At 33.9% G+C, this 13,867-nt stretch overlaps 1 protein-coding gene across 1 annotated transcript; it reads right to left on the bottom strand.

Moving 5' to 3' along the window:
• Positions 1–5,017: 5,017 nt before the first annotated feature.
• Positions 5,018–13,520, bottom strand: LOC126717915 (tricalbin-3). The gene is made up of 9 exons (XM_050419899.1): positions 12,279–13,520; positions 11,807–12,048; positions 9,716–9,734; positions 8,677–8,882; positions 8,407–8,516; positions 8,185–8,283; positions 6,564–7,014; positions 6,318–6,455; positions 5,018–5,488 (listed from the first exon to the last, which is right to left on the bottom strand). Exons 1-8 carry the CDS (start codon positions 13,163–13,165, stop codon positions 6,367–6,369), a joined length of 2,103 nt encoding a protein of 700 aa, XP_050275856.1. The 5' UTR covers positions 13,166–13,520; the 3' UTR covers positions 5,018–5,488; positions 6,318–6,366.
• Positions 13,521–13,867: the final 347 nt, after the last annotated feature.

The raw sequence follows: 13,867 nt of genomic DNA, 5'->3' as shown, positions 1-13,867 counted from the left end.
GGCAAAAGTGGGTAACGGGGGTCTAACAGAGGCCACTCCAAGTGGGTTAAGTGATAATTTTTAAACCATGGGTGGGCACTGTTAAAACGGGCCAAACCACAGGTGGGTAAAGTGCAATTTTCCCTTTTTTTTTTTTTAATTTGCTAACACTATTTCAATTCAATTAATGGAAATTTTGATAAAGCTAAGGGACCATGGCCCTAGTACCACTCTTTTTGGTACTTTGAAAGCAAAAATACTAAGGAGGTGTTTGGTTCGATGTGTTGTGCTCTTGATATAATGCACATTATAATGATGTGACATTAAGGTTTTTGATTTATTTTATTTTTTCTAACATTATTATATTTTAAAATTACAAAATATATCACATCATCTTAGTCTCATCACCTTCCTAAACAATGTAATGTTGTATTTTTGTGTTAAGATTACATTAATGAAAGATTACAATAAAGTAATATTACGGTGTAATGTCATATCACGGCAAACCGCCCTCCAAGAGCATTCGTATTAATATAGATTTAGCCATGGGCTTGGGATTGATTTAAATGAAAATAATAATATAATTTATATTAAATAATATAATTACATTTTTAAACTTATATTATATGATGAACATTAATTTTTATGTAAAAAGCATGGGGAGTTTTATCATTTTAAGTGTTATGTGATATGAGAAACTTACTAGATACTACCTATTGCACATTGACCAGTTAAAGTTCAAGGAATTAGGGAAGACATGCCAAGTAACATGTTTCCTTTATCAACCTTGAACCGCTGGAGCTCTACTAAACATACTTCTTGGCCCTCTAAACCACAACTCCCAAAATTCTCCCGATGAGACTCATGAGCTTGGATCATAAGCCGAAAATGAGATGTTGTACCATGAGCTTGAACCATAGGCTTTGATGAGATAATATTGCCATGAGTTTTGGACCATAGGCTTCTGATGAAGTAGAAAATTGCTGCTCATCAGTATGCTCCTCATCACAAGTATGGACGACCGTCAGTACCTGTTTCAAAGAAATAATGTAAGAGGGCACCTGAGGTCCCAGGGGAGCCTCCAATGCTTAAGTCAATTTATCTTCTTGAGAAACATAATCATGTAAGAGATAGTCTAAGTATAGTGTGTAAGTGTATGCATAGATCCCCTGCTTACTTGTTGTTGTTTACCTTATATAGCATGTCTGTGAATAAATGCTCGGGCCATTTATTGTGCTAGACGTTGGAGGCTTTGAATAGCTTGTTGAATGCCATTATATTTTTGTTTAAAGTCTTGTAACGGCTTCACAACAGCCAGCTTAGCTATCCAAGGCTTTCTGCTAGAGCCCATAACGTTCAAACCTTGTTAAGGAAAGGATTTAAGGCTAGATCATTAATGTGCGTAACAGTCGTCAGTGTTACTGAAGGCCTATTTTATTGACGGTTTGCAATCTTACAGTCGACCAAATTCATTGAAGGTCTGCTGATCAAATGTGGCTCTTCAAGTGTCATTTTGTGAATATGGGCTCTTTGGGCTTTGAAAGAGGTTTTTCCAAAATCCATAATTTGTTGATGTGGTGCGAGTTGCCAATGAAATAAATTCCATGTGGTGTAAAAAATTTGTCCTCAACAGTAGGCAATATCTATTTTATCTTTCTCGTACCTTGCTTGGGCCGCGTTCCTTGGGTATGACAATGTCTGATTTACTTATCTTGTACCTTGCTAGGCCATACCCTTAGAACGCTGGCAATGTCTGGTTTAATTTCCTGCTTTGTGTGCTTGCATTGTGCATGATATATATATATATATATATATTCATATATGTCTGCTTGTTTAAAGATGGTCATGCACTTTGTATGATGGACTCACATGATTAGGAGAGCAACTCTCTCGTGATTATAGGTGCTCTTAACCTAGGAGTGTGGATATGCACTCAAGGCGACTACTATAGGTGCATATTCATGCTACATTGTGTGCATGATCATCACAGTGTATTTGTCTCGATCCATGTCAGCTAGTGGCATTGGTTTCCCCGTATATGCGACTTGCATCAACATGTTTGATGGTTTGGTAAGTTTCGACTCGCCTGATCATGAACATGCTAATGCGTCCCATATACACAAGCACAAAACCCTACTGGTGCGCCATAGCACACCAAACGTAAAACTCTACCAGATTTTCGCCATGAAAATGGGACATCATTTTGCCATATTCTCACCACGAAAGCTTGGTAGGGATAGTGTTTTATGTGCTATGACGCACCTAAGGCGAATGCAGCTGGATTTTTGTTGTGGAAATTTGGCAACAATTCCAAATGTGCTAGTAAAGCATTGATAGAGACCACAAATCTTCCAAAAGCAAACCTCAAAACCCAATTCTTTTAAAGCCATGAAAGCTAACGCCAATATCTTGTTTTCAACAGCCAATGTTCAAAAATTAAGATTTTACCAAAACAATTGACTATCTCCGAACAGGCATTATGGGGTGCCTAATACCTTCCCCATACGTAATTGAATTTCCGAACTCAAGAGTCAAGATTTTTTGCCATCCACATTAAATTAGGAAAAACGACCATTTTTCTTAGCCTAGTATTGGTAATAAAATCAAATAGAGTCAGGTGACCAATCACACCTTAGAAAAAACTCAATGATTGGTGGCGACCTCACTTACCTTTGGTGAATAATAGGTTAAAATCAACTCAATTCCAATCACCCGCGTTGCCATGATGGGTGGTCGACCGCCAGGGGGCATCTACATTAAAGATGGCCATTCATATACCCACAAGCAATCAAAGAATATATTAATGCTAAATTACAACCTTAATTGTTAGTTTCCCTAGATCTAAAAATAAATACCTAGATTCATAGATCTGTTTTTTGAAAGAGAATTTCAGATATTTTTCTAAGAGATTAAAACAAAAACAAAAACAAAAACAAAAAATTGGATCTATAATTTATATATGAGAAAATATATTTTTATAAAAAAAAATTAAAAAAATAGATCTGATTTTATTACTAAGAAACGTTTTATTATTTTTTAGAAAGCATTAGATGTGTTTTTTTTTATTAAAGAAATTGAATAATTTTTATGCAAAGAAATTAGATCTGGTTTTTATTAAGGAAAAAGAATGTTTTTATGAAAAGAGATTTCAGATCTGATTTTTATTAAGGGAAAAGAGAATCTAGGAAAGATATTTTAGATCTAATTTTTAATATGAAAATAGATTTCAAATTTGATTTTTTATATGAAAATAGATTTCAGATTTTTTATATGAAAATATAACACTTTTATGAAAATAGATTTCATATATGATTTTTTTAATAGAATCATATCTGATTTATTAACAAAAAAAATAGAACATAAAAAGATAGATGTATAGAATCTAAACAAAGAATTAATTTTAGATCTAAGATTAAATTTTACATTGAGGCATGGACAATGTTAGATTCATGTATCCAATTTATCATGTGAGTAATTTAATCATGGCAACTATAAACAAGTGAAACTAATCATGGCAATTATAAACATGTGAATGTACACACATCAAAACATGTGAAATAAATTTAATTCCTACTATACCTGCATGAATTAATTGAAGAAAAGAAAAGAAGAATCTCCTTAGAAATGTGAGAGATCTTGAAAGATCTCTCCAATCTCTAAGAAGGGAACAATAACAATGGAGAAAAGCTTGAAGAGTGATGCCTACAGAAAATTATGATTTAAGGAATGTCAGAATTTTGGTAGAGCGTCAATAGTCTCTCCAAAGTTAAGGGAATTAAAGGTGCTGAATGATGGGTGTTCCCTTCTAATTATAAAGGGATTAATGACTTGCTAACTCAGCTTAAAAAGTCAGCAACTACGAAATGGATGAATTTTATTTTCAAAAAACGGATTTAAATTAGCAAAAAGTCATAAAAACGGACCCAAAAGAATATGCTGAACCTATGCCAATCAGCACTTCACAAGTGACGATTGGCACACTTGAAGTGCTGATTTTGCACTTTGGCAAATCCTTTAAGTTTCAATTTTTTCCATTTTTGACATTTTTCAGCGTTTTTCTGAATTTAAAATTTATTTGGACGTGTTTTGAACCTATATTTCACTAAAATGATAGGTTGGCTTTTAAAATAATTATCTCAATGATAATTACTTTAAAAAATCACTTTATCTGTCCAAACTTAATATTTATCAGCTTTTTTGTTTTAATTTGATGCAACAAATCACGCCTTAAGAAAAAGGCTTAACCAATCACAAAATTCACTTAATTAACTTTAATTAGTAACCAATCAAAATTAATTTCCATTAATCCAATGTGATGAAATTAATTTCCATTAATCTAGTGTGATGGGGCTCACCCTATCTTGCAATATCTTTTGATCTGGCTGTCTAATTGAGAAACCAAGCATATTACTGTGATAGTTGGAACCTCATGATCGTTTTTATGACATGTAATGCATGAGTTAGTGACTAAAATGCAACCATGATTTTGGAGTATATTAAAATTAAATTATGGATGTAAAATAGAGTGTCTACAAATCTTGTTGGTGAAGGCGTTGCACCTTGCTAGTAAAGCAACCCAACTTGGTAATGAAGGCAGCCTAGACAGTGAGGCTGACCTAACTAGTAAGAACGATGTGGTTGGTTGAGGGGCATGTTTGGTTGGAGTAGATAGGCCACCACGGCGTGGTCTTTTAAGTCAAAATCTTTTTTGAACTATGATTCCCACATATGATGCCTAGTTCATATTAAACTAATTAATACTACTTTGGAAAGACCCCAAAAACGTGGGACGGTTGAAATGAGAGTATGGGTTCAAATCTTCTCTTAAGTAAAGAAAGTTTTTAATGTATATCAAAAATTCATATTTTTTAAAAGGATTCAATTTCACGAGGAATGAAGAGGATGTTTTAAATGGCACAAGCATCATATGCCCCAACCTAACGAATTTTCGTTTTGAAATGGTATTTTTCTCTTTAAAAGGAACAAGACTGTGTGTTCCAAATTATTCTCATAGAGAGGAAAAATAATCCTTTGCAGCTGCGTAAAGAGAGACATTTATTAAAGAGAAACAATTTGCTGCCAACAATTATTAATTTTTCCCTCCCTCCCTCTTTTTGGGTCAAAAATAACTTTTACCCCCCTTCAGTATTTTGTCATATGATTAATGAATTTTGTCATATGATTAATGAATATACATATAGAGGTACACGGTCATATACACTTGCTATGGGTCATGACAAAAAGAGGCCAAAACTTTCCTCTACCGCCAACAGAACATTTTCTCTGCCAGTAACCATGAATTTACAGAATGTAAATACTAATGGTCCGTTTGGATTGAGGGGAGGGAGAGAGAGTAGAGTAGATTTAGCACAAAATTAGCTTATTTTTAGCTAACTCTACCCTACTCCCCTTCACTCCCCCTCCATCCAAACAAACCATAATAGAAGCCAATTGGAAAATGTACCATTTGGTGAGTTCATTGCTAGATGTGAAAAGGAAGTTGCATAGCCTGCAACCAAACAAGGAAATTTCATTGAGAAGTAAGTCTATTTTAGCTGAATTAATCAAGATACTAAACCAAAATCACAAATAAACTTCATAGCAAATGGCTATATTTTCAACTGGAACATCACTTTGCATACACAAATTTCCTCTTCTTTTATTTTTTGTTGTTTTTCATAATTCAATCAACAGTGTGCAATTTGATAATAACTATTTACAACATCTTTCTAATTATATTTATATTAGAAATGATACTTTTCTACCAAGAGCCTTGTATTTTAGTGATATTGACTAGTCTCCTTTATGATGAAAAAAACATAGTTCAAATCCCCCCCTCCCCTACTTGTAACAATTTATCAAAAGAAATGACAGTTCTCTAATATCAGGTTCAACCATTGATCTAGCCGTTCAACCAATGACCCAGTGACCCAATCCCTTGACCAAGTTGATGCCTGGATGAGGTTTAAAAACTAAGATTTAATACTTCAAAAACAGGTTAAAATCACCTTGTCTCCTAACAAGTAGTCAATCAGAAATAAATAGGTCCATAAAAATAACCACAATAATCACCAGTGAAATGGTTCAACAGATCACGACACAACTCACTTGTGAAAAAACTTCCAAACTCAAAGTTGCAGTTTAAAGAGTGCAACAAAGTGAAGTCTTTGTTAAGGTGCAATCATATAAATTTTACAGCACAGAAACCCACACTATGGACACTTTTTTTTTTTGCTCAATGGGAAAGCAAGTACTTGAAAGGGATAACAGTGCCCGCATGCAACCATAAAGATATATCAAGGCAGAATTATAAAGTGGAAAGGGATTTCAAGAATTACTTGTTAAAAGAAGCACTAAAAGCTACTTCTTTGCAAGCTCCGTTGCATATCAAGGATTGAAGAAACCTGAACCACCAATATTGACAGCAATTATCACTGATATACACGTAATGACAGCAAGCCAAAGTAAGGCTGATCCTGCAATTGGCAGTTTTTGATAGTCATCAGCACACACAGCATAAATGAATCATAAATAGTGAACTGTTAATATTAACCGCATATGAGAGTTCATATTAAAACAAACACCTCTAGAACCTTCAGAATCATCAATGTTATTCAAGGGGATGGATTCAGCATTAAGACCACGTGGTCTTGGTATTGTCGACCCTTTAGTTAAGACATCATCCAAAACTTTGGTATTTCCTGTTTCAGATGAGACTATCCCTTGAAATTCTTCACTCACAATCAATGCTGCTAGAACATCCATAAAAGATTCTTTATCTGTTTCATTTGAAGAATCTCCTCTCTTCTCATAAGTACCATTCGGTTGATCAGAATCAAACAATTCATCATCCGAAGCATCCACATCAATGGAATCTGCCTCAGTCCTCTCATCTTCTTCATCCTCTACATAAGCTTTATATGTCATCCGAAGTAGTATCTCCCCAGAAGACCCCTTTCTAAACAGTCCCCAACCTCCTCGTAAGGCCACAATTTTGTCTGTTGGTACAGTGTCTTGGAGAGATCCCAAATCAATCTGGAAATATTATTATATCAGATGCAGATAGGAAAGTTTAAAAAGTTAGCCTATAATATTCTCTAATTAAAACTCTCCTTATCAATTTCTCCATGAATGCAGTCAAGTTTGTGCATAAACTCAATACTGTTGGTCTATATTACATCCTCAAACGCAATGTCAATTTCAAATTTCTATGGAAATTTTTTTTTTTTTTTTATTGGTGACTAAGTTTCCCAAAAAGAAATTAAAGAAGTGGAAAATGAAGAGGTTCAAGATTCTAAGGCTGGAAAATGGAGAGGTTCAAGAAATTAATCCTTCAAGTACAAAACATAATCGTATAAACAAACAAAAAATTTCAAAGTTTCACATTCAGTCATGTCAAGTACATAAAGTCACACTTAAAGTATATGATTTTAGTTATAATCTTTTTTCACCATAAAATTATATATTTTCCTTTTTAAAAAGGGTTAATTACAAAGTAAGGGGAAAGCTTATTTATTTTATTGGTATGTGCCATATTAACTAGCAATTTTTTAACCTGTCCTTAATCCCCCAATAAATATACCTATCCCCTTTAAATTAACTTTGAACATATTAGTTTTTCATTTAAATGTATCAGAAAGCATGTGTTGCTTAGTGATTAGCTTGTAAGGTAAGACATGGAGGGCTTTGTACCTTAGTTCAACCTTGAAAATTCCACTTACACATTTTCCAAAAATAGATAATTGGTCTGAGCCATAGTTAAACCACAAACAATGTCACCGACCAGCTGGTTCAACAACGGTTCAAATGATTCTAATAACTTATTTGCACTATCTGATTCTTTATGCTTAAAAAATCCAGCCATTAAACCAGTTCATGGTTAATCAAATCGGACCAGGCAGTCTGGTTTTCAAAACATTGGATAGTATAGTATTAGCATACTAGTTATATATGTTTCTACAGTAGTTTTTTTTTTTTTTTAACACACTCATATGAATATACATAATAGAAATTAGAGCTACATGGAAAAAATGGGTTTCATTTAGCATGTTGATGTTGATGGCAATGGCATAAGGGCTTTTAGTAGTCCTATTTAAGAAACTAGGTTAAAATTTCACTTGACAACCTCATAATTACATTACCTAATATGTTAATTAATTAAGTTACACAGCCATCTAAAATTTCTTGAAGAAAAAAATAACTTACCTCCCCTACTCCAATAGTCAAATCTGTGAATCCTAGAGAATCCTTTACTTGGATGTACAATTTTTGTTTTCTAGGGTTTGCAACAAGCATATGAAAATCCTGCCAAAAGTCACATATACACGATCAATAGTAGTTCTACAGCTTTCAGATTAAAATAAAGTAGGATGACGTAATGAATAGCTTCTTGCACATATTTTAATTAAAATAACCAGAAAACTTCACCTGATTCCATATTGGCTGACCAGGTGGCCCAATGACTGTGGTTTGACTATTCTTTTTACTACGTATATTTTGATCTCCCAGGCTTAGAACAACATATGGATCTGTTTTGCCTGACAAGAAATGGAGACAATAGGACATAGAAACGAATCAAAGGATCATGTTCACATACCATATGATATTAACATTTTTTACAAAACAAATGTGGATGTTTAACATTAATTCATAAAGAAAACTGGAATTCTCATTGGAAAAAAGAGATATAATTGTTACCAATATAAACATAAGAAAGATTCCGCGCATCTACAAGAGTCACTGACAATTCTCCAGTAAAATCTTTGTTCCCTTCTTGCATTTCTCCTGGTTTAAAATCATTTGCAACAGGACCAACTGCTTTTCCTTTTTGAAAATCTAAAACAATCTTCTTTGGACGTACAAAAAGCCGAGGCAAATCCTCAGTGAGAAGTTTTGTCAAAAACCTAGAAAAATGTGGTCAAGAATAAGTCAAATAGTGGACAATATGTATAACAGGCATACGAAGGCAAAAGAAATGGATGATGCAACTCCAGAGTATATATGAAGTTTTCAGAAAATTTAATGGAGGAGATTATGCCTTTACGTATTACTGGGAAACTCTTACACATTCAACAGAAGAATACCGCTACAATCACCCAATCATGAGAGAGAGAGAGAGTTTGATATGATGTGATGATATGTTAAAACATACCATCAAGTATAAGATTTCACCCAATTTTACTGATGTGATCGGTTGCATAAAAACTAGTAGCAAGTCATACTGGACTTTTTTTATGTAAATTCAATTAATGGATTTGACCAATTATATTTATATATCTCTCACACACACACATACACATGTAAATATCTACATGAGAGATGGATTTGAAATTTCACAGCTAAATCATGAAGAAAAAGCATTTAAAACAGTAAACAAAAGAAAAAAAAAATCATAAGGATAATAATTTCCAAAGAATTGAAGAAATCAGCTGATCTTTCATGCAACTTGAAGTGCTCTGAGAGTTATTGCTCATTTGGTTTTTCAAAGACAAGAATACAATCATAAATTATAATCCTATGATATATAAATGAGAATTATGAAGCATATGCAAGTGGAGCCCCCAAAAGAACTATTTCCTTCCTAGATTAATCAAATCAGTATGGGAAGCAAATAATACCATTTAAAACAAAAAACAGAAATAAATTATAAATCTAAGCAAAAAAGACTACAATAATTGCATTTGCAAGCAGAATATGCTACAATTTATAATGACCAAGGGAGACAAAGTCCACTTACATTGAGAGAACAGGAATTGCTGATTTTGCCCAATGCACGCACAAAATTAGGGGAAAAAAAAGAAGAAGGAAACATGCATTAGTATCTTCGATATCATGTAAAACAGCTTGTAGCTAGATACAGACAATTATGTAACACTATGCATGATGGATGCAATCACAAATTGTATCAAATATTAATTTAATATTTGACAAGTACAGGTAATTCTACCCATCCATACAAAAAGCTCAGTCTTCCAAGGTAAAGAAGACTTAGCAAATGTTATCAGATGGGTGGACATGTTTTGAAAAAACAGATGCACTGTAACTTCAGCTGGCTTTCTGTTTCCTTCAATCATGTTAATCAGACTGATGGACTGCATAATATTAATTTAAAAGGACATATCTTAATTTTTTTTTTTTTTTTTTTTTTTTTTACAACTGAACAGGTTTCTCAGCTTTAAAATATTCCCCTTCTTTATTACTTTATACCAATACCAAATGAAACAAACTTTTACCATGCAATGAGCCAACCCCAAACTATTAATAGAACTTTTTATAAGTTGGACAATTAGTGCTAGACTTGGACATCTACAACAGATCAATGGTATGAAATGGAGAGGATAAACAGAAGAATCATTCTCAGAATCTTCATGAGAGAGAAATTAATGGAGAAAGAATATAGATCTACTCATTAAACTAAATATATTCTTGAGATTCTAACTTATTAGCAGCAAGTTAAATCTTCTTTTTTATTTTTTTTATTTTTTGATAAGTTTCTGCTTCAGAGACATCACCCATGAAAAGAAAAAGACTCACATAGATAGATAACGTGTAAGCATTTTTTCTCTATTTTTTATTATTATTTTTTTTTTTGGGTAAACCGGAACTTGAATTAAATGAAAGCTAGGAAATACAACGTCTGGGGTAGCAAACACCCCATGCATCAGCCAAAAGTTGGTACATAATACAATAAGGAGGAGAAGAGTGATAAACAAAAAAACTAGAACTAAAAATTCCCTCCTTAGCCAAAATATCAGCCAAAAGGACTCCAGTCTCAAACAGAGAGATGCATTTGGGGCTTCTGGAGTCTTCCAGAAACAAGTGGGCTATAATGAACATTCTCTCCTATTTTATATATATATATATATATATATATATATAAGGACATTAGCAATATTCTGAACTCTTGTTTGGCTGGAATTTTCCTCTCCATAAGTAAATTAATTAAAGAAATGCCAATGGGATGCCACCTAATTATACAAAATAGGAGTTCTTCTGACAAGATAAAAAAGTTTATATATAACTGTGAAGAGTCAACAGATCCTTAATTAAAACTGTAATGCTTTTTATTTTTTTAATTAAAAAAAAATAGCAATTCAAGCAACTAAGGAGCTCAAGGCCGACTCACATGATCCTAAAGAGAACACTGCTTGGCTGGTAAACTTTTCTTGGTCAATAGTAGAGTTTAGATTTGTTAATATCAAGGTCTATGGAAGTTTATAATGATAATACTGCTCTGAAGAGTTTTGGGGAACTCTCTCTCTCTCTCACACTTAGTTGATTAGAATCCAAACGCACACCATTTTTTTAAGCAATCCTGGAGGTTCTTATAGGACATGTAGTGAAAGGTCACTCCTAATAAACTAACCTGGACCTTAAAAATAAAAGTGGCATAAGAATATTACTATTCAAACAACAGAAACTTAATACTGACAACTTGCTTCTAAACCAAGCAGTCAGTCACGTCACTCATCTTTCTTAATTTCAATAACAATTCTAATCTTTTCCCATTTTCCCTTATTGTAGGGGAAAGCCATATCTCAAATTTTCTAGCAAATAGAAAACCAACCAATTCATCTATTGATAGAAGCAACAAAACACTTCATAATCTTGTTACACTTTGTAAATTATCCCTTGTCATTCTCTCAAGAGTCTCTCTTGTTCTTTATTTCCTTTCATCACAAAGTTTTATTTGGTTATCAACCCAAATTTGAAAACATGCCAGGAGAAACTTCATACATGTAACTAATTTAGTTGCACACAAACTACAAAGGAAACCAATGATGGCCATACAATTATATGACAAATCAAGTTGGAGAAGTGGACATACCCATTAAATTGAACAAGCGGAATGGAGACAATTCAAATTTTATTTTTGGAAGTGAAACAAAAGCCCACGAAACAGCTCCCACCCAAGGCTCCGTTGGTATCAGCCGTAATTTGACCCAAAGCTCCCCATCAATGTCGAAATCTCGAACACCAACTGGCAGGGCAATAGGGATAATACCAAATTTCAGTGAGAGCATTAGCAGCATACGAGCCCCACCGGTATACCGAAGCCCTATTTGGTACCTAGATGACATCAAAAGATTTAGAAATAAGTTTGATACAACATTGCTGTATATCTCATGTCAATGAACCCTGTTGATCAAAGTATTGTTTTTTGATAATTCAAATGTTTTAACATGTCAATCAAAGACAAATTAAATTTCAGCATTTGATCATAAATATTGAACATTGAATAGCAGAAAGACAAGAAAAAAAAAATGAATGAATGAATGAATGAAGAAGAGAAAAGTTACTGCAAATCGTTGACACGGCGTGAAGTGCGGCGCTCAACGTTCCTGACAGACAAGGGGTCATCTCCTAAGGAGAACTGCTTGATCTCAACTCTCTCCACATAATCAGGCTTCTCCAAGTTATCGATGACAGGCTGCAGCAAACCAATGAGCCAATTCTCAATCCCACCTCTATAAACCTTCCACAACTTTCCCAACACCATGTTCACCCATTCCACCGACTCTTTCCTCTGCAAATCCTGTTCCAAAAACAGAGAAAAGCTGGTGGGAACCTGGGGCCAAGCGCCACCGCCACCAAGGTGCCTTTTGTCGTCCTTGTTTCTCTTCCTGGAAGTCCATAACTTGTCGAAAACAACACCGACGAAGAAGAAAAATACGAATAACCCGACAATGTTTCGGTTGATGGGAGGAGATGGAATGGGGTGAATGACACCCAGTTGGGTTCTAAGCTTGTCAACAATTGGGTCTTCTTGGAAACTGGTAAAATTGTTGCTGTTTGGAATGGGGACTTGCTCTTGTTCTAGTTCTAGTGAGAATTCATCCACTTGGTCCAAGGTTTTAGCAGTTGGTCTCTTAGAAGAATAAGAATTGAGGGGTAATAGTAAGTGTAGGGATTGTAAGTTAGTACTGTTGTTGTTGTTGTTGTTAAAATTGGTGGAATTAGAGGAGGAAGAAGAGAAAAGGATTGTTCTTTGTTGTTGGTGGTGGTGGTGGTGATGATGGGTAGAGATAGAAACCAGAAATAGTTGTAGTTTTTTTCTTCGTTTGGAGAAAGGGAAATGGATGATGGGATTGAAGAAGCGTTTACAAGATGGGCAGAAGAGGTGGGAAGCAGCAGATGAAGATGAAGATGAAGATGAAGAAGCAGTGGGTTGTGGTTGTGGAATCATTTAACTCAATTGATGTGTAAAAACATCAATAATAATAATAATACACAGAATACACATGCCCACATCCACACCCACAGCCACAGGGTTGAGAGAGAGAGAGAAGCTAAAGGCCTGAGGAGGAGGATGAATGGATATTGATGGTCTGTAGATCACTTTAGTCTTTGTTTCTTTGTTTGTTTTGGAGGAAAACTGCGCCTAAATATCGTTCCATTGTTTTCCATTCACGAGAGGGAGAGAAGTGGACCATTCACAACTTGTTTTCAGATTTCTAATACTAATACTAATTCTGATGCTAGCTAGATTCAAGGCCTCAAACCTGGAATACGTGGATAATTCTTCATTCTACACCCCCTTTTTCTCTTTTTCTCTTTTTCCTTCCGCTTTCTCTTTCTCCACCAATTACCACGTGGGTCGGAGACTCGCCCGCCCTGTACCCTTTTCTTTTTCTTTTTTTTTTCTTTTTTTTAATTAAATATTATTTTAATCCATATATCTTAAGTCAATTTGGTTCCTTAAATTCCTTTTGTTTTCTTATTTCATTTAATTTGGTAGAAAGTAAGTCCATATTAATTAAAAATTCTATATAAAATAAATATTTTTTTAAATAATAACAAAATTTTAATGAAACTTTAATAGACTTTCATTTAAATTAAATTATAGAAATACTTTGCATATATATGGTATGCAATGTTTAAATTTGAT

Source organism: Quercus robur, chromosome 3 (assembly GCF_932294415.1).
Source record: "Quercus robur chromosome 3, dhQueRobu3.1, whole genome shotgun sequence".
Taxonomy (NCBI): domain Eukaryota; kingdom Viridiplantae; phylum Streptophyta; class Magnoliopsida; order Fagales; family Fagaceae; genus Quercus; species Quercus robur.
Note: the sequence above shows the minus strand (reverse complement) of the source record. Positions and strands in the feature narration are given on the sequence as shown.